Below are 20,684 nucleotides of genomic sequence, written 5' to 3'. Positions count from 1 at the left end.
TCCCTCCTCAAGCTCCTAGGAGGTGGTTGGCAACCCATTACTGGGTCCAAAATCCAGTTTTGAGCAACTAACAAGACAATCCTAAGATCCAGGTTGAACCAAGAATCAAACAGCAGCAATAACACACAGCCTCCCACCACTAAATCCTTACGAAAGGAAGAGAAATTGAGCATCTGAGTAAACTACCATCCTAATCAGATGCCTAGATATCAGCAAAAAGTTACAAGCCATACTAAGACAATGGAAGTCATCGCCCAAGAAAAGGAATATATCAGATCCCCAGAAGAGACAAAGGATTTGAGACAACTGTTCAACAAGATGCACACAAATGTCCAAAATCAAAGTGATGAGTTGAAAGACAATATGGCTAAAGAGATAAATGGCATCAAGAAGACATTGAGGGAGGTGGATTTGGCCCAACAGATAGGGTGTCTGCTTACCACATGGGAGGTCCAAGGTTCAAACCCAGGGCCTCCTGACCCATGTGATGTGCTGGCCCATGCGCAGTGCTTCTGCGCGCAAGGAGTGCCGTGCCACCCAGGGGTGCCCCCACGCAGGGGAGCCCCATACACAAGGAGTACACCCCGTAAGGAGAGCTGCCCAGCGAGAAAAAGTGCAGCCTGCCCAAGAATGGTGCTGCACACACGGAGAGCTGATGCAGCAAGATGACACAACAAAAAACGAGACACAGATTCCGCATGCTGCTGACAAGAATACAAGCGGACACAGAACACACAGTGAATGGACACAGAGAGCAGACAACTGGGGGGTGGGGTGAGTAAGGAGAGAAATAAATTTTTAAAAAAAAGAAGACATTGAGCAGGGAAGCAGATTTGGCTTAATGGATAGAGCATCTGCCTACCATGTGGGAGGTCCAAAGTTCAAACCCAGGGCCTCCTGCCCCGTGTGGTAAAGCTGGCCCACGTGTGGCGCCCAACACGTGGGGCCCATCGCCGTCCCCCCACGCCGCCGCTCAAGGTAGGGACTCTCCGGCATCTCTCACCCCCCCCCCGTCGCTCAAAGATGGGAGCCTCCCTCTCGTCCCGGCAGGTTCCCCAGGTCCGCGCACTCGCCGCCCTCCTAGAGACCAATAACGTTCGAGTTTCGGTTCGGCAGCTGCAGCGGTACTGGGACTTACTTCTTCCTTTCAATCCGTGGCTCGCCACTTGTACTCTATGGAGCCCTAAGACTTATGAGACTCTTATTGCCCGTGTTACCTCTGCCATGGAACATGAGCGTAAGCAATTTCCCCCCGGACTCATCCCAGCCTTAGTTGCTATCCGCGCCTGCCTGCAAGGCATCCCGTCTCCCGCCGAGTCGCTTGTCTGCGCTCCCTCCGAGGAGCCCCCCCCCACTGGCCCTGACCCGCCCGATGACTGCGAAACCCGCTCTCTCTCCGCTCAGCTCGAGGCCGCCCTTGAGCTAGACCCCCCCGCCGCCTCTGACGCAGACGCTGAGCAAGATGTAGAACTTCCGCCTTCTTCCTCCTCCAAACAAAGGAAGTCTCCCTCCGCGCCTGATAAACATGGCGCACTTCCTCCTTCGCCTATGCCCTCGTCCCGCCTCTACCCGCCTCTTCCTGTTCAGTCAACATTCGGTCCTGCCCCGGAAAATGCATGGCCGCCATCTTCCGCTAAGCCGGAAGCTCCTTCGGCGCCATCTTTTCCACCACCGGATAGGGCTGCGCCGCCATCTTTATCTGCACCCGGAAATGATGCAACTGCTCCGCCATCTTGGCCGGCTCCAGCCGGAAAAAGGGACCAATCCACCGCCCCACCCCTTCCTGCTTCTTCTCGGAACTCGCCTTACAACTGCCCTCCTTTTCCGGCCGTGCCGCCATCTTACGCTAGCCAGCCGCCATCTTACCTCTATCCGGGAGCATTCTCCCCGTGGGCTACCCCTCAGCCCCCCTTTACCGGTGACGATGATGATCCTAGCGACCACCCTAACATGCCTCAGCCAGACGCCGACGGTGCTTTTCTCCGCCCTCCTACTGCCCCGCTTGCCGATATGTTCCCTCTAAACCCTGTCCGGAGCCCAGCTAACCCACAGATTTGGATCCCCTTCTCACCCAAAGATATGCAGGCCCTTAGAACAGCCATTAAGGAAGATGGGTTGGCCAGCCCTCATGCGCAAGACATTCTTGAGCGCATGGCCGTCCCCCGCTGTGTCCCCTATGATTGGATCACCCTCGCTCGGGGCACGCTAATGCCCGGCCAATTTGTCGATTGGCACGCTCATTTTGGCTCATTCTGCGAGACACAGATCGCCGAAAACGCGCGTGCCGGCATCACCTTCCCGGCCAACGCCTTCCTCGGCCACGGTCGTTTCACCCAGCCTCAGGCCTACATAGGCCTTCTGCCCGGCTTCTTTGTCCAGCTTCGGGAATGCGCACTCAGAGCTTTCCGCTCCTGCGCTGCCTCCGCTCCGGAGCCCTTAACTAAGCTTTTCCAGAAACCTGAGGAGCCCTTCAATGACTTTGTTGCCCGGGTGCAAGCAGCCGCCGAGCGTAAGGTCGTCGGAGCTCAGGCCCAAACATCTTTCATCAAAGACCTCCTACAAGAGGGCGCTAACCCTGCATGTAAAGCTATCATCCGCCCGCTGTGCGATAAGCCCCTCCACGACTGGGTCCTTGCCTGCTCCGGCGTTTCCAGCCAAGCCTCTGCCATGGCCGCCGCTGTTGTCGCCGCAGTTCAAGCCTCCAACCAATGCTTCCGCTGCGGGGAACTCGGCCACTATGCTAGACAGTGCACCAACCGTCCAGTCAGTCACCCTGTACCCGAACCTCCAGGCCCGTCAGCCACAACGCGCGCCCCTCGTCTGCCATCTACCCCCTGCCCACGCTGTGGCAAAGGGTACCATTGGGCCCGCGACTGCCGTGCCACCAACCCCAATCGCCAGCCTTTAAACGGACATGGGGGCAAGCCTCAGCCCCGCAACCAAGAGGCCCCACCCAATGCCAGCGTGCCAACTCGTCACCAGCCACGCCCGTAAACATCCAATGGTCCGTCCCCATCACGCCCACGGAAAAGCCTCTCCTCACTGTCTGCGTGGATGGAAAATGGATGACCGGACTTCTAGACACCGGTGCTGAAATCTCCTGCATACCGCTAGACCAGGCTGAAGGCATTCCACTCGTCGACGGGCCTCTCGTCATCGGGGCCACCGGCCAGTCCACATCCAAGCAAGCAGCCAGAGACATCTCTTGGCAAGACACTGAAGGACAGCAAGGCTTCTTCCGTCCACTCATCCTTAAAGAAGTTTCCCAAATCCTGTGGGGCCGCGACATTCTCCACCAAACAGGGGCTATCCTTTCCACGTCTCAGCCGTCGCCGTCCCCCCAATAGTTTCGGCCATTGCTCGCGTTCAACCCCCCGCACCCGTTCCTCTGCAATGGGACACAGAGGAACCCATTTGGGTGGAGCAATGGCCTTTGACTGTCTCAAAGCTCGCTGTTCTTCAAGGCCTCGTAGATGAGCAGCTCCGTGCTGGTCACATTGAGCACTCCATCAGCCCATACAACACTCCTATCTTCTTCATCATCAAGAAGTCCGGCAAGCCACGGCTCCTTCATGACCTACGTGAGCTCAATAAACACATCAAGCCAATGGGCTCCCCGCAGCCAGGTATGCCACACCCTTCAGCTATCCCGCGACATTGGCACATAGCCGTCCTTGACATCAAAGACTGTTTCTTCTCCATTCCTCTTCACCCTGATGACCGCCCAAAGTTTGCGTTCACGGTGCCCCAGCCCAACCACCAGAGGCCCGCCCAGCGATTTCAATGGAAAGTCCTCCCCCAGGGCATGAAAAACAGCCCGGCCATTTGCCAACTGTTTGTACATACAGCAGTACAGCCTCTCTGCTCCCAAGCCACCATTGTTCATTACATGGACGATCTCCTTGTAGCTCACCCAGAAAAATCGAACTTGCATTCTATCGTCAACCAATTACTCACAAACCTCCAACACATTGGCCTCACCGTTAACCAAGAGAAGGTAGCTACACACCCTCCATTCCAGTTTCTGGGCTTCGAAATCTCAGAAACTGTAACCCCTCAAGCGCCAGTAATCAATGTTCCAATGACTTTAACACTCCATGAGCTCCAGCAGCTCTGCGGCCAAATTAACTGGCTCCGCCCAGCTCTGCCAGTTACCACTGACCAGCTACAGCCTTTATATAGACTTCTATGCACCACTGGCCCTCCCTCGCAGGCGCCGTCAAAAAGAATTCATCTCACCCAGGAAGCAAGCGACGCAATCGGATATATCAACGATGCCCTTCGGATTGCGAGTTACAGCGATTCAACCCCGACAGGCCAATGCTGGGCCTAGTCCTTCCCACACGAGGTACCCCCACCGGCCTCCTCTGGCAGGATGGACCGCTTCTCTGGGCCCATCTAGCCAAGAGCAAGCTTCGGAAAATCAGTCCACAGTCGCTTCTCTTCATCCAGCTTGCCACTGCTCTTGTCGAGCGCGCCACCCATCACTTTGGCCGCCAGCCTGACTCTGTTGTCTGGCCCCTCACAGCCCAACAAGTTAGCCTCCTTCTCAGAGAATCCCCCGACATGCAGGCACTTCTCCTTATGTTTTCAGGAACTTTCGACAACCATTTCCCGCAACACCGGCTCCTCCAAGGCCTACGCCTGCTCCCTATAGCAGCGCCTAACCACTTCCCATTCCCATCCTCAAAGCCTCTTCCCAACGCTACCGATGCTTTTACAGATGCCTCCAAATGCAAATTTGCAGCGATCATTTACTGCCCCAACCACCCTCGGCCCTGCTGTCATGCTCATCCCCATCAGTCCTCCGTACAGGTCGCCGAGCTCCGAGCTATTACCCTAGCCCTCCACCTCCTTGCCGACCGCCCGGTAAACATCTTCACTGACAGCCTTTATTGCCTGCAAGTTTGCCAGGTTCTCGCCTTCTCAGCGTTCCTAGCACCCATCAATTCCAACCCAGACTCCATCAACACGGCTCTCCTTACCCTTCAAAGCCTGCTTGAAGAGCGTCGACACCCCTGGTTTATTGCCCACATTAGGAGCCACTCTGGCCTCCCCGGCCCTCTAGCCCACGGCAATCACCTAGCCGACCAAGCAGTCCAAACAATCTCCCTTCACGCAGTGGCCCCGGCCACGATAGCTGGGGACCTTATCAACCAAGCCAAAACATTACATGCGCGCTTCCACTTTGGAGCGCCCGCCTTACATCGACTTCTTCCAGATCTGTCTATTGAAACCTGCAAGCATCTGGTGCATGCGTGTCGCTTGTGCGCCCCCTTGTTGCCCCTGGGCCCGCTTCAGCCCCAAGGGGTTAATCCCCGTGGACTGCGCCCTAACTCCAGATGGCAACTCGACGTTACCCATGTCCCACAATTTGGCCGATGGAAATACCTCCACGTTGCAATAGATACCTTTTCACACCTTTGTTATGCCACTGCCCTCCCTGGAGAGTCGGCCAAGTACTCCATCCAAGCGCTCAGGGAAGCCATCCTCTTCATGGGTGTTCCATGGGACCTAAAAACTGATAACGGCCCCACCTATCGGAGCACCGCCTTTGCCAGCTTCCTTAAGCTTTACAATATCACCCATCACTTCGGCATTTCATACAACCCACAAGGACAAGGGCTCGTTGAACGCGCCCATCAGTCCCTCAAAAGCCTCATCCAGAAAATCAGAAACACGCAACCTCGCCTCACCCCCCACGAGACTGTCACACAAATGCTCATCCAGCACAACTTAATGACTTTTGACTCTGAGGGACTATCACCTATCCACAAGAACTGGGGGCCTTCCTTTCGGCCCACCCCCACGCCCCTCGTTCTTTGGCGCGACCCGCTCACAAATAAGTGGAACGGACCTGTACCGCTCCTGACCCAAGGACGTGGATTCACCTGTGTCTTCCCGGAATCAGAGCCACAACCTATTTGGGTCTCGAGCCGACTTATCAAACCCTTCACTCCTCGCAGTCCGGCTAATCTCCCAACCGGAGACCCCAACCCCACCAACAACGCCCCTATGCCTTAGATAAGAGTCAAACTCCTTTCCTCTCTCCTTCTCCTCCCCTCCCCATTCTCCTCTTCTTATCTTTGCAGATGCCGCCCACCACCTCGCCTTCAGATTCGCCTAACCGCCCATCAGCGCCCAGCCCAGAGCCTACTCCTCGGCTCACCCGCCGTGAACGCCGCCGCTGCCGCCTCCTTGCCCATCGCATGCACCAGTTAACCATCAATAGCCCTGAGGATCTCCTCCAGCCGCAAATACTTCGCCTCTTCCGGCTCGCCCGTGCCCAGGCATCCTCTACCACTCCCCCTGCCCAGAATACTCCCATCCTCCTTCACATCCTCATCATCATGCTTTCTCTCGCCTCCTCCACTACCGCCAACCCGAATCACCAACCTTTCAACTGGACTCTCTCTCAGTTTGACAAACTCATCTCCTTCAATGTGACTGTAGGCGCCCCCTCCTTTACCCTCCCCTTTTGTCAGCTCCCCGGCTTCCAGCCCAAGCGTCAAATAGCCAATCTGCGCTCCTTTGTCAATTGTGAAAAACTTGGCCCCACTCGCAAGGAAACTATAGTCTCATCCGCCACTGGTTTCTATATTTGCCCTGCTTCCACCCTTGGCTGCCAAGATCCGACAAATTTCTTCTGCCCCGCATGGGGCTGTGAAACAATAGCCTACGGCTGGTCCGGAGCCCCAAACAAAGATCCCCATCTCTTTCTCTCAAGCACCACCCCCCTACAAACCAGCCTGTCTGCCGGCATCACGTTTTCAATCAAAAATCCCAATGATGATCAATGGTTGACTGGCCGCACGTGGGGAGCTCGCCTATATGCACATGGTTACCACCACGGCAGCCTCTTCACTATACAAAAGCGCCATACAACCACCTCAACACGTTCCTCTGCCATCGGTCCAAATCGAGTTCTCGACTCCCCTAAGGCTCAACTTCCCTCTCCCTCTCCATCTGGCACCTCCCCTGCCAGCACCTCCCTCAGCTCTCATGCCCCTAAGCCTCGCTTGCCCCCTGTGCGATACTCCAACCCCTCATTAAACTGATCAACGCTGCATATACCTCTCTAAACGCCTCTCACCCCAACCTAACTCGAAACTGTTGGCTCTGTCTCTCCCCCTCTCTCCCTCTCTATGAACCTATCGCTACCAACCTCTCCTTCACCGAATCCGCCAATCAGAACCCTACCAAATGCAATTGGAATGTCTCCTCTATCCCTTTGACCTTTCAATCTGTTTCCTCCACCAGACACTGTGTACATTCTCGTCAAGGTCCCCATCCCCTACTAAGCGCCTGCTCCAACTATTCCTCTCCCAACGTTCTCACCAAATTTTTAATCCCACATAACACTTCCCAATGGCTTTGCACCTCCACCAGACTAACCCCCTGCCTCAGCGTCGCCACGCTCAACGCCACTAATGAAACTTGCCTACTCATCTTCCTAGCCCCTCGAGTCCTCTTCCATAGTGACGACGAATTCTTCTCCTCTCTTCAACGGCACGAGCTTCCCACCCATGTCCAAAAAAGAGAGCCTATCACTGCCATCCTTACAGTGGGTACCATCCTAGGCCTTGCAGGGGCAGGCACTGGCATCGCTGCCCTCGCCACACAGTCCTCTGCTTTTTCCTCGCTCAGACAAGCCGTTGATGAAGACATCACCTACCTCCGAGATGCAGTCAAATACCTCAAAGACTCCCTCAACTCCCTCTCCGAAGTAGTCCTCCAAAACCGTCGTGGCCTTGACCTTCTCCTTATTAAAGTAGGGGGCCTATGCGCCGCCCTTGGAGAAGAATGCTGCATTTACGCCAATTCCACCGGCCTGGCCGAAGACAATCTAAAAAAGGTCCAAGAGGGACTTGACAGGCGCCGCCGAAAGCGAGAAAATGCAAACTATTTTCCTAATCTCTTCCACACTCTCCTCCCGTACCTTCTCCCCTTTTTAGGCCTGCTTATTGTTCTCATTTTAGCCCTTACAGTGGGACCTTGGGCTGTCCGAAGGATAGTCCGTCTCGCCAAAGATCAAGCAAACGCAGTCTTCAGCTCCTTCGTGCAAGTTCACTACCAACGCCTCGCCACCAACGAAAACCCTCTGGGTCGTGCAGGCCGCACCCGCGCAGCCCATACCACCCCCCTATAAACCCCCTCCTCTTTCCCCCCGTGCCCTTCTCCTTTGTCTTTCAGAATCCACCCAGAGCACTTCCAGACTCGCCTAGCCATCCGCCTGCGCCCGTTCGGGCCTTCTCCGCCCACCACCATCGTTACCTCACCTGTCTACACCGGCCCACACCCCAGTCGCCGCCCTCCTTGCCTCCCTGCCCCCTCCCCAACTGTCCCCATATTCCCATCGCCCCGCCAGCCACCCAGTCAGGAGTCCGTTCGCTGGGAATGGCAAAGACGGACACGCACTAGGGCCCAGTGCCGTCCGCCTGACCCACAGGCATGGGTGTACCGCCCTCTGTGTAGAGGGGATCTTGGGCCGTACCACCCGCCCCCCCTCACTGGTCATGCCTGCCCAACTGCGAGGGCTCCTTTGACCTCGGTGCACGGCCAAAATCACCTCCTCCTCTCTCCATTCCCTTCCCCACAAAAACAAAAAAGGGAACAATTGTTCCCCACCTCACTTCCCCTGCCCGCTAGCCATTAGTAACCTCCTTACACCATAGCCCTCTTTAGCAGCAGCTTATGCTGCTGCCTCCCCTCACCCCTCCTCCTAGCCTTTGTTCCCGCCCACATTGCCAACATGTAATCTGCCTCCCTCCTTAGCCACTGCTTACCTCATAGCCATCCGCCCTTACCCACCTATCCACCGCCACCCTGTAGCTAGCCCACCCCTGCACTAACCCCTCCCTCACCCGACACTATATAACCAAGTGCACTTCCTCAATAAAGCAGACCTGCGCACAGTCCTCGTCTCCGTGGCGTTCTTCTATCACGCTGCGTGTTCCCACCACACCTTGAGCAGCCTGCTGCCGGCTCAAAGGGCCCCCGGCCCCCCGGAAGCTCTCCCTGAGCCAGCTGAGCTCCGCAACCAGCGGGAGCAGTGCAACACACGTGCAGTGCTGATGCACGCAAGGAATGCTGTGCCATACAAGAGTGTCCCCCATATGTGCCCCATAAGGAGAGCTGCCCTGCATGGAAAAATGTACAGCCTGCCCAGGATTGGGTCTGCACACACGGAGAGCTGACCCAGCAAGATGATGCAACAAAAAGAGACACAGATTCCCAGTGCCGCTAACAAGAATACAAGTGGACACAGAAGAACACACAGTGAATGGACACAGAGAGCAGACAACTGGGGGGCAGGGGGGAGGTGAGACAAACAAACAAATTCTTAAAAAAAAAAGAAAGAAGACATTGAGCAAGGACAAACCCGAATAGAAAAGTAACAGAGCTCATAGGAATGAAAGATGCAATAGGTGAGATAAAAAATACATAAGAGGAATACAAAAGCAGACTTGAAATGACAGAAGAAATCATAGGTGATACCAAAGATAGAACAGCTGAAATTGAAGAAAGAAAAGAATGGAAAAAATTGAGCAGGTACTCATTTTTTCATGAATGTCAACAAGAAATGCAATAACATATGTGTCATGGGCATTCCAGAAGAAGAGAAGGGAAAGGGGGAGAAAGAATATTTGAAGAAATTACTAGCTTAAAATTTCCCAACTTTCATTTCATGAAAGAAATGAACTTATATGTCCAAGGAGTGCAACATAACCCAGTCACAATAAATGCAAATAGACCTACTCCAAGCAATATACTACTCAGAATGGCAAACATCAAAGATATAAAGAAATACTGAGAGCAGCAAGGGCGAAGCAAACCATCACATACAAGGCATGTCCAGTAAGAGTGCAGACTATTCATCAGAAACCATGGAGACAAGAGGACAGTGGTATGATATAATTAGGATACTGAAAGAGAAAAACTGGCAACCAAGACTTCTTTATCCAGCAAAATTGACCTTCAAATATGAAGGTAAATATAAAATATTTACAAACAAACAAACTGAGAGAGTTCACAGAAAGAATCCACCTTTGCAGGAAATATTAAAGAAAGCCTTATAGCCTAAAAGAAAAAGACAGTAGAGAGGGACTTGGGGGGAGAGTATTGAAGAAAGACTAGCAGAAAGGATAACCAAAAGAGTAAAAAAGACAAAAAGATATGAAAGACAAAAAAAGATATAACATATGAAAACTGAACAATAAAATGGAGGAAATAAATAATGCATTTATAGTAATATCATTGAATGTGAATGGACCAAACTCCCCCATCAAAAGATGTAGGCTGACAGAATGGATAAAAAAACATGAGCCTATATGCTGCTTACAAGAGACTCACCTTAGACCCAGGGATACACACCAGCTGGAAGTGGAAGGTTGGAAAAAGATAGTCCACGCAAGCAGTAACCAAAAAAAGAGCAGACAAAACAGACTTTAAATCAAAAAAGTTATCAGATACAGAAGGCCATTATTTATTAGTAAAAGGTACAATACACCAAGAAGATATATCAGTCATAAATAACTATGCATTTAGCCAGGGTTCCCCAAAATACATGAGGCAAACTCTGGCAGAACTGAAGGGAGAAATAAGCATCTCTACAGTAACAGCTGGAGACATCAACACACTACTCACATCATTAGGTATAACAACTAGGCAGGAGATCAACAAGAAAACAGAGAACTTGAACAATATGATAAACAAGTTAGACCTAACAGAAATATATAGAATGTTGCACCCAAACTCAATGGGTTATACATTCTTCTGAAGTGCCCATTGATTTTTTTCTAGGATAGACCACATATTAGGTCACAATGCAGCTCTCAATAAATATTTTAAAAAATGAAATTATACAAAGCACCTTCTCAGAACATAATGGAATGAAACTGGAAATCAATAATAGACAGGAAGGAGGTAAATTTGCAAATGTGTGGAGGCTAAACAACACACTCTTAAATAATCAGTGGGTCAAAAAAGAAATTGCAAAGTGAACTCAGTAAAGTAACTGAGACAAGTGAAAATGAGAAAAACTTATCAAAACTTATGGGAAACAGGGAAGGCAGTCTTAGGAGGGAAATTTATAGACCTATATGCCTATATTAAAAAAGAAGAGCTAAAATCAAAGCTTTAACAACAACTGGAGAAACCAGAAAAAGAATAGCAAACCAATCCCAAAACAAACAGAAGGAAAGAAATAATAAAGATTAGAACAGAAATAAATGAAATTGAGCACACAAAAAAAACAAGAGAAAATCAACAAAATTGAGAAGATCAATAAAATTGACAAACCCCTAGCTAGACTAACAGAAAAGAGGAAGATGTAAATAAGTACAATGAGAAATGCAGGGGAAAGTTACTACTGACTCCACAGAAACAAAAAGGATTATAAGAAGATATTATGAAAAACTGTGTGCCAACAACCTGGACAACCTAGGGGAAATGGACAAATTCCTAGAAATGCACAAACACCTACACTGATGCTACAAGTAATACAAGAACTGTTATCAAAAATCTCCCAATAAGAAAAGTCCAGGACCAGTTGGCTTCACGGGTCAATTCTACCAAGAATTTAGAAAAGATTTGTCATCAATCCTGTTTAAATTCTTCCAGAAAATCGAAAGGGAGGGAAAATTACCCAACATACCCATAATACCAGAGCCAGAAAAAAACACTACAAGAAAAGAAAATTACACACCAAGTTCTTTAATGAATATGGGTGAAAAAATTCTCAACAAAATACTTGGAAATCGAATCCAGCAGCATATCAAAAGACTTACACATCACTACAAAGTAAGATTTATTCCTGGTAAGCAAGACTGGTTCAACATAAGAAAATCAATCAATGTAATATACCAAACTAACAAATTGAAGGAAAAAACCCACATGAGCTCAATCAATGCAGAAAAGGTACTTGACAAAATTCAGCATCCTTTCTTGATAAAAGATAGGAAAGAAGGAAAGATAAGAAGGAAAATTCCTCAAAATGATAAAAGGCCTATGAGGGAAGCATATGTGGTTCAAGCGATTGGGCTCCTGCCTACTACATGGGTGGTCCCTGGTTCAGTTCCCAGTGCCTCCTAAAGAAGATAGTGAGCTGGCAAGGTGGGCAGGCATGGCAAGCTGATGCAACAAGATAACACAACAAGAGATACAAAAAGAAAAACAATGAGAGACACAACAAAGCAGGGAACAGAGGTGGCTCAAGCAATTAGGCCCCTCCCTGCCACATTGGAGGGCCGGGTTCAGTTCCTGGCACCTCCTAAAGAAACAAGGAAGACAAACAGAAACAGATTGTGCAAACAACAATAAGAAAACAACAACTAAAGTTTTTTTTTTAAAAAAAGGCACCAAACACCATACCCAATGAAGAAAGGTTGAAAGATTTCCCTCTTAAGATTGGGAACAAGACAAGGATTCACACTATCACCATTGTTACTCAACATTGTGCTAGAAGTTCTAGCTAGATCAATTAGTCAAGAAGAGAAAATTAAAGGCATCCAAATAGGAAAAGAGGAAGTATAACTCTCATTGTTTGTGGGTGACATGATCCTATGTTTAGAAAATTCTGAAATGTCTCTGACAAAGTTATTTGAGCTAATAAATGAGTTCAGCAAAGTGACAGGATACAAGAGCAATGTGTAAAAATCAGTATTTTTGTACACTCATACAGAACAATCTGAGGAAGAAATTAGAAAAATTCCATTTACAATAGCAATAAAAGGATGCAAATACCTAGGAATTAACTTAACCAAAGAAGTACAAGACCTATATGCATAAAACTGCAAAACAATGCTAAGAAATCAGTAAAGACCTAAACAAATGGAAAGACATTCCATGTTCTTGGACTGGAAGACTAATCATCATGAAGATTTAAGCCCTACCCAAACTGATGTCTATTAAATGCAATACCAATAAAAAATCCAATAGCTTATTTTATATAAGTAGAAAAGGCAATTACCAAATTCATTTGGAAAGGAAAGTGCACCCAAATAGTCAAAAGCATTCTAAAAAAGAAGTGATGTGGGAGGAATTTCACTGCCTGACCTTGAAACATATTACAAAACTACAGTGCTCAAAACAGCATGATACTGGCATAAAGATAGACACATCAATCAGTGGAATAGAATTCATTGCCCAGAAATAGACCCTCACCTCTACAACCAACTGGTTTTAGACAAATCTACCAAGTCCATGTTAACAGGACAAAATACTCTCTTCAACAAAGGATGCTGGGAAAAGTGGATTTATATAACCAAAAGAATGAAAGCGGACCCTTATCTCACTCTCTATAAGAATCAACTCAATAGGACATAGACACTGAGGAAAAGACAGAAGTAGTTGCCTTGCCAATTTGCATATAGGGCAACACTCATTGCAGTGATGGAAGGCAAACATCAAAAACAAAGCTCTTGCATTTTTAAATTTTTTGATACCCCCATTTATTTTTACCTTAATTTTTCTAAATTAATATGTATTCTATATCTAACCTTTATACTCATCACTATACTCCATTTTACTATTAATGGAACCTGGCAGTATATTGGGCTTCACTTTTCAAGAAGTTTTGGATCACAGAGAGGTTCAACAATGGCAGAGGAGGAATACTGGTGTGGGATGTTATTGACAGGGGACACATGGTTGGCAGGGAGTCCTACAGGGCATATATCCAGGGTACGTAAAATGTTTGGATATTTTCATAGTGGATACAATTAAAAACAACAACTGAGGGAGTGCTGAGTTCTTAGCCAGGGGAGCTCTATCACTGTCCCTAAAGGAACAGCAACAATCCCCCCAAGTGCAACGGCAAAGACCAAAAAAGAATGAAGGTCCAACAATGAGCCCTTGATACTAATGACTATGCTTATGAGCCTGTGCACCTAAAATAAGAACAAGGCCTAGAGCTGCAGGGTGCCTAAGAGTTACCTCCTGAGAGCCTCCGTGTTGATCAAATGTGGCCAGTCTCGAAGCCAAACTCAGCATGTAAATGCATTGCCTTCCCCCCAGCATGGGACATGACTCCTGGGGATGAGCCTCCCTGGTGCTGAGGGATTACTACCAAGTACCAGCTGATGATGAAACTAGAAAATGACCTTGAATGAAAAGGTCAATTTGGACCAGCAGAATATCTCAATCTACATATAATACCAGGAGTTAAAAATGCTTTTTGACCTGAATCAAAGGGGGAAATGGAAAGGACAATGAATTTATATGGCTATGAGTCTCTAAAAAGAGCCAGGAGGTTATCAGAGGGGTTGCCCTTATGCACACCTCAGCAGAGTCCCAGAGACAGATAAAGTAGATACAACCCCAGGTATTGGTTCTACTGAGGGCTACAGAGACCCACAGGTTCTATGGTCATGGCAAATGGAGTTCAGTGCCATGTCAGTTGGCCCTACTTTGGAGTTTTTGTTTCTGTGTGATGGAGCTGGACTCAGATGTGATCTTTGTTCACAAATCTCTCCTGTTACTTTTACCGGAACTGTAGTTGGTGCTGGGGTTTAATATATACCCAGGGGACCTGAATCTCTGGACTGACCATGTGATAGCCAGGCCCTGAGCCTCAACAGACTTCAGCTCCTACACTCTGGTTTATTGGACTTACCCCACTCAGCTAACATGGAGTTGAAGAAGGTCAACCACCACACCAGGGAGCCAAGAGTGCCTACAACTGAAAGCAGGAGGATTGCATCCAGCATCCATGTGGAATCTAAGGCCCCTCTTGATACAGATGTGGAGTGGACATAACCATTCCAAGGTCCACAGGATGGAGGAATAGAGTATGGATTAGAGTGGACTTACTGATATTCTATTCATGAACTATTGTGATTAGTAATCAAAGAAATTGTGGCATTGGTGTGGAGAAAGTGGCCATGGTGGCTGCTGTGGGTAGGGAATGGGAGGAAGAGATGAGATGTGGGGGCATTTTTGGGACTTAGAGTTGTCCTGGGTGGTGCTGCAGGGACAGTTACCAGACATTGTATGTCCTCCTGTGGCCCACAGGGTTGCCTGTGGGAGAGCGTGGGCTATGATGTGGACCATTGACCATGAGGTGCAGCGGTGCTCAGAGATGTATTCACCAAATGCAACGAATGTCTCATGATGATGGAGGAGATTGTTGTTATGGGTGGAGGAGTGGGGTGAGGGGGGTGGGGAGTATATGGGGACCTCATTTTTTTTAATGTAATATTAAAAAACTAAAGACAAAAAAAAAAACTGTAAAAAAAAAAAAAATCAACTCAAAATGGATGATAGATCTAAAAATAAAAGCCAGGACCTTGAAACTACTAGGAGAAAAGGTAGGGATACATCTTTTTTTTTTTTTTTTTTTATTCCCCCACCCTGAGATGGTTGCAGTTGCAGCATATTTCTAGATGCACATCTATCTTTAGGAGGTACTGGGAACTGAACCCAGAACCTCCCATGTGGGAGATGGGCATCCAATTGCTTGGGCCACATCTGCTCCCCCAGGGATACATCTTAAAGACCTTTTGGTAGGTGTTTCTTTCTTGGACCTTACACCTAAAGTACATGCAACAGAAGAGAAAATAAATGGGACCTCCTCAAAATTAAACACTTTTGCACTTCACAGGAGTTTGTCAAAGGGTGAAAACGCAGCTGACTCAATGGGAGAAAATATTGGGAAATCACATGTCCAATAAAGATTTAATATCCATGACATATGAGATGTTACAACTCAACAATAAAAAGACAAATGACCTGATTTAAAAATGGGCAAAAAACTGGAATAGAAGGGAACAGATGTGGCTCAGGCCACTGGGCATTCTCCTCCCATGTGGGAGGTTCCGGGTTCAGTTTCAAGTGCCTTCTGCAGAAGGCAAGCAAACAATGAGTAGACAGGCAAGAGAACCATCTGTGGGGGGTTAGGGGATAAAATAAAACAAAGTAAAATAAATCTTAAAAAAAAAAAAGAATAGATATTTGTCCAAAGAAGAAATACAAATGGCAAAACACACATACACACACACATATGAAAAAATGTCCAACATCACTAATGATTAAGGAAATGCCAATCAAAACTACAATGAGATATCATTTCACACCTATCAGAATGGTCACCACTAAAAAGACCTAGAATTACAAGTGTTGGAGGGATAGGAACACTTATTCACTGTGGGTGAGAATGTAGAATGATGGTACAGCTACTGTGGAGGACTGTTTGGCAGTTCCTAAAGAAGTTGGCTATAGAGTTGCCATGTGACTCTGCAATACCATTACTAGGTAAATACCCAGAAAAACTGAGAACAGTGACATGAACAGACATCTGCACACCAATGTTCACAGTGGCGTTATTCATGATTGCCAAAAGTTGGTAATCAACTGATGAATGAATAAACAAACTGGTGTATTCACACAATGGGAATATTATGCAGCTGGAAGAAGAAATGAAGTTGTAAAGCATATGACAGCATGGATCAACCTGGAGGACATGTTGAGCAAAGTAAGCCAGACACAAAAGGACAAATACTGTATGACTGTGCTACTATGAACTAAATATATTGTGTAACATATTGTATGATTTTTTCTGCTTCAGGACTTTCTGCATATAGGTCCTGTACTTCTTTTGATTCCTAGGTATTGAACCCTTATTATTATTATTTTTGCTATGTAAATGGATGTTTTTCCCTGATATCCTCCTCAGATTGTTCACAAATAGTAGTATATAAAATGTAAATGATTTATAAATCAATTTATGAAGATGAAATCAGATTAGTGGTTATGTAGGGCTGGAGAAGGCATTCTAAGGGTATGGAGTTTCTCATTTTGGAGTAATGAAATGGTTTTAAAATTTTTTGTACCAGTGAATGCACAACATTGTGATTATTCTAAAAGCTATTGGATAGATCATTTAGTATGCAATAAAACTGCTTAATAAATAATAATTGTGCAAGGATAGCCAGAAATAGCAGCTATGTACAGGCAGAGGAAACAGAGATATTGAGAGGTGAAGAATTTTCTTGTTTGTTATTTATTTTTACTACTGAAATAATGAAAATGCTCTAATAATAATGACAGAAGTGATGAATGCACAACTATATGAAATACCACTGGTTTTACACTTTGGATGAATTGTATGCTTTATTAATATGTATCAATAAAATTGACTTGTTTAAAAATAACTAAATAAAAATGTATTAGTTGAATAAGAGAATACAGTTATTAATGGGAATGCCACCTCTATCTTGTGTTAATTGTGTATACGTTTCTGCTATGTGTATTCTGTACCACTCATTCTGTGCCATACTTTCTTAATATTTTAAATGACAGAAGTACATGTCACTTCTCATTAATATTCTTTAAAAAATCTTTTCTGGATTCTTCTTACTCTCTGATTTGAAATAAACTAGGTTTCGTTTGTAACAAATGTCCAGGTGTCAATATACTTTTGGGTATTAAATACATATAAGGAGCTTCCCTTGTTACAAGTATGAGCAGAAATCAGATTTAGGATTCCCTGAAAGACCTAGGCTAGGGATCAAGGGTCCCTATACATGAGGACATTTGTAACATTGAACTAGACATTCTATGACTGAACTAGGTTCACTCTGACTTCAGAAATAAGGTGCAATCATTAATGGAATAGAAAAGTTTTTAAAAGTAATCTGAATTTTTGGACTAAACACTTTAGTCCAAGTGTTCCCAGAAACAAAAAGCCCAGTACATCTGTAATAGCTCTCTTTCCTACCAAGGCCTTCTGGGTGGACTTTTTTGTACTTTTTTTGGGTTCACCTGGAAGCAGAACCTTAGCTAAAGATGTTAGTGCAGGTGAAGTATTTTGGATAAAGTGGCTGTGAGGGAGAAGAAAGAGACAAGGAATAAAGAAAAGCTAATAAAACGTAGGTTACCGCTGTGGGCAATCAAGGCACAATCCTTCTGGGGGACTGGAGCATTTATCAGCTTGCTCCTGCCCCCTTTGATTGATGGTTGCCCTATGGATATTAACTCCCCTGTGTTCCTGTGTCAAGGCAGAGGGGGCTTCCAGGGCTCCAGAGAAAGCCCTTGAAGCAGAAGAGTGTGGGACATGCTCAAAGTGGGACTTGCCATTCTGCCTGTAATTGCCCACCATAGCTGAGCTGAAATCAGAGGCTACCCAAAGGGTATTATTCAGGGCTGCATCTGTGAAGAGAGTAAAGAGCATTTTTCAGATGACGCTCCTTAGGCAATTGGACATCTGATAACATCACAATTTCCACTGAAATTTTATATAAGGTTTTTTTTTATTAAGTGGAACATTTTATTTGCATTAATGATAGGAAAAGAACATGTCAGGAATCACATGAAATTAATCAATGTGTAACCTACATGAATAACATTCTGATCAGGATTCTCTTTAATAACCATAAGCAATTAATTCCGTTAATAGCCCAGAGGGTCAAGTATGAGGGTCCCCTTTCACAGAACTCATATCACGAGCAATATAAATTAAAAAGTAGCTTCCCTTAAGTAAAAATTGCCATAGAGGTTAGGTGTATAGTACTTGTTCCATTTAACTATTAGTTATCTTTCAGAACATGAAGAAATAAATTAAGAAATTCTCTAAACCCTTTGCCAGATAACTGTGTAAGGTTCCTAATTAAAAATGAATGGTAAACTCTGAGAATCAAAGAAAATTCCCTGAACTATGCTTGAATTCTGCACACTAGATATAAGATGGCTGCCAACCCTCTGAGTTAGATTATACTGTAAAGTGAAGAGGGCTTCTGAAGAAAGGTGGTTCTGCTTGTGATCCCAAGGGACCTTTCTTTAAAGAACTCTGCACATAATAATTTAAAACCCCTCCATCTGTCATCAAATGATTGTCAGAGGAAGTATAGGGTATATTTTTCTCTATTTGATGAGTGACACCAAGCCACAAAACACTGCAAGGAACTGAATCTCAGGAGAATACTTACTAAAAAAAACTTCAGAGTTATTGAGAAGTAGTTTGCCTTATGTAATAATTAAAGACTGCCCCAAAAGAAATACCTCATAGTCAAACTTTGTGAAATTTATGTGTAACTTAGGCAGTGGATGGAAGAATTTCCTATATTCATAAATAATTTTACAAATAACCACTCAATAGTGTTTTAGTTAATACAGTTTTATATTTGGCAAGGATTGGGGGAAGAGGGGGGATCAATTACTGATCACATTTTCCCAGGAGCATCTTTCCACATCAGGGTCATTTTAACTCAAACAGTTAACGATTCACAAGTGCCACAACTAGCATTTAGTTCTACTCAATGTGAAACATCTTTACTTTTCTTGCCAACATTATTTGTACATTCTCTTAGTACACAAAAGTACAAGTAAAAAATCCTCAGGTATTTATGTCAACTCATAGACCCCTATACCATCCACCCTATCCCTCACCTTACCCAGCCTCTTCCCCTCTTGATTTCTACCCATTATAAAAGTAGCCAGAAGACTGAGTTGTTTTCCTGGATGAATTATGAACTGAAAATGAGCATAATATGAAATACGTGACTTTTTAAAAGAGGAAATCAGATACACTTAAATGATGTACTGAATGAAGCTACCATTTTACCCTGGGTTCCGAGCTGCTTATTTCTGGGTTAGTGTGAAATGAATGGAGGAACACAACATGAAATGGTATATATGTATTCTGAGCACATAGTCTGTTGAAGAAAGCATACTGAATAAGGTTAGCCCAAGTAGCATTAACAAGTGATGCAGAGACATCATAACCACAACAGTGGCCATACATTTTGGGAGCTACCAGCACCCAACAGGAAAAAAAAATTCCTATAGAAGTGTTTATTAAATACTTACTAGACACATGAAAAACAAAACAATTTGTCAGGGACCATATGATTTTATAAAGCATGATGGCCAGGCATGCCAGCCTGTTCTTTAACCTGCTGGCTGGAATACTCTCAACACTTGCCAGCACCAGATCTTCTCCCTTCTCCCAACAACAGGCAACAAGCCTGTGAGGATGCTCAGGGTTTCCGTACACCATGATTCCGCATAGGACAGTGCACACGGTTCCTTCGCCATGCTCGATGGTTAAGTTCGTATGAGGGGTGCTCTTTCATCTGCCGTTCCCTGAGACACAGGAGAAAAAGGACAGGAAAGTTAGGTTTCATGTCAAAAACTTTTCCCCAGATGTGAAAACTTAGGTGGTGGTGGTGGTGGTGGTGGGAAGAGGAAAGGCAGTTTGTCCTCACTCACTGCCCTCCTCTCTTGGCCTGTCTCTTCTTGCTCTTTCTTTATAATTCAGACCTAACCTTCTCAAGGGGGCCTTTCCTGACCACCCCGCCCCCAATACCAGAGTTGTACCCCTTCTCTGTGTTTGTCTGGTATCTAAGCTATATACTTGTTATACCCTACTGAATTTCTCTCCCTCCTGGCTTGAAACCCACTGGATAACAATGTCTGGGAGATGGTAGGTGCTCAATAATTACTTGCTTGTTAAAGACAAGAATATGGTTAATTGTAGTAGCATTTACATAGGGTTTCATCTGTTCATATGGAAATCTCAGTAATCGTACAAAGTAGGACTAGAAGTAACATACACAGACAAAAGTGGCAAAATAGTTTATTCAAAATATTTCATTCAGGCTAAAGTTACTGGCATGGGGTAAGAAGCACACTGGAAGAATCTGGAAAGTAGGGAAATCCAAGTTAATATCTTCAAATGGTTTCAACCT

General features: G+C 46.1%; 2 protein-coding genes across 3 annotated transcripts in view; one reads left to right on the top strand and one right to left on the bottom strand.

Moving 5' to 3' along the window:
- LOC131278462 (uncharacterized) overlaps window positions 1–19,746 on the top strand; it is a 48,746-nt gene extending 29,000 nt beyond the window's left edge. For both annotated transcript variants that reach the window (XM_058296756.2, XM_058296753.2), the window contains exon 3: window positions 6,093–19,746. In XM_058296756.2, coding sequence (XP_058152739.1) covers window positions 6,093–7,058 — 966 coding nt within the window. In that variant the 3' untranslated portion in view covers window positions 7,059–19,746. The remainder of the gene's footprint in view (window positions 1–6,092) is intronic.
- SCARB2 (scavenger receptor class B member 2) overlaps window positions 18,230–20,684 on the bottom strand; it is a 92,862-nt gene continuing 90,407 nt past the window's right edge. The window contains exon 12 of the mRNA XM_004472584.4: window positions 18,230–20,079. Coding sequence (XP_004472641.1) covers window positions 20,041–20,079 — 39 coding nt within the window. The 3' untranslated portion in view covers window positions 18,230–20,040. The remainder of the gene's footprint in view (window positions 20,080–20,684) is intronic.

The sequence above is a fragment of the Dasypus novemcinctus genome, chromosome 1 (genome assembly GCF_030445035.2).
Source record: "Dasypus novemcinctus isolate mDasNov1 chromosome 1, mDasNov1.1.hap2, whole genome shotgun sequence".
NCBI classification, from domain to species: Eukaryota; Metazoa; Chordata; class Mammalia; order Cingulata; family Dasypodidae; genus Dasypus; species Dasypus novemcinctus.
This window is presented reverse-complemented; position numbering and strand designations above follow the sequence as displayed.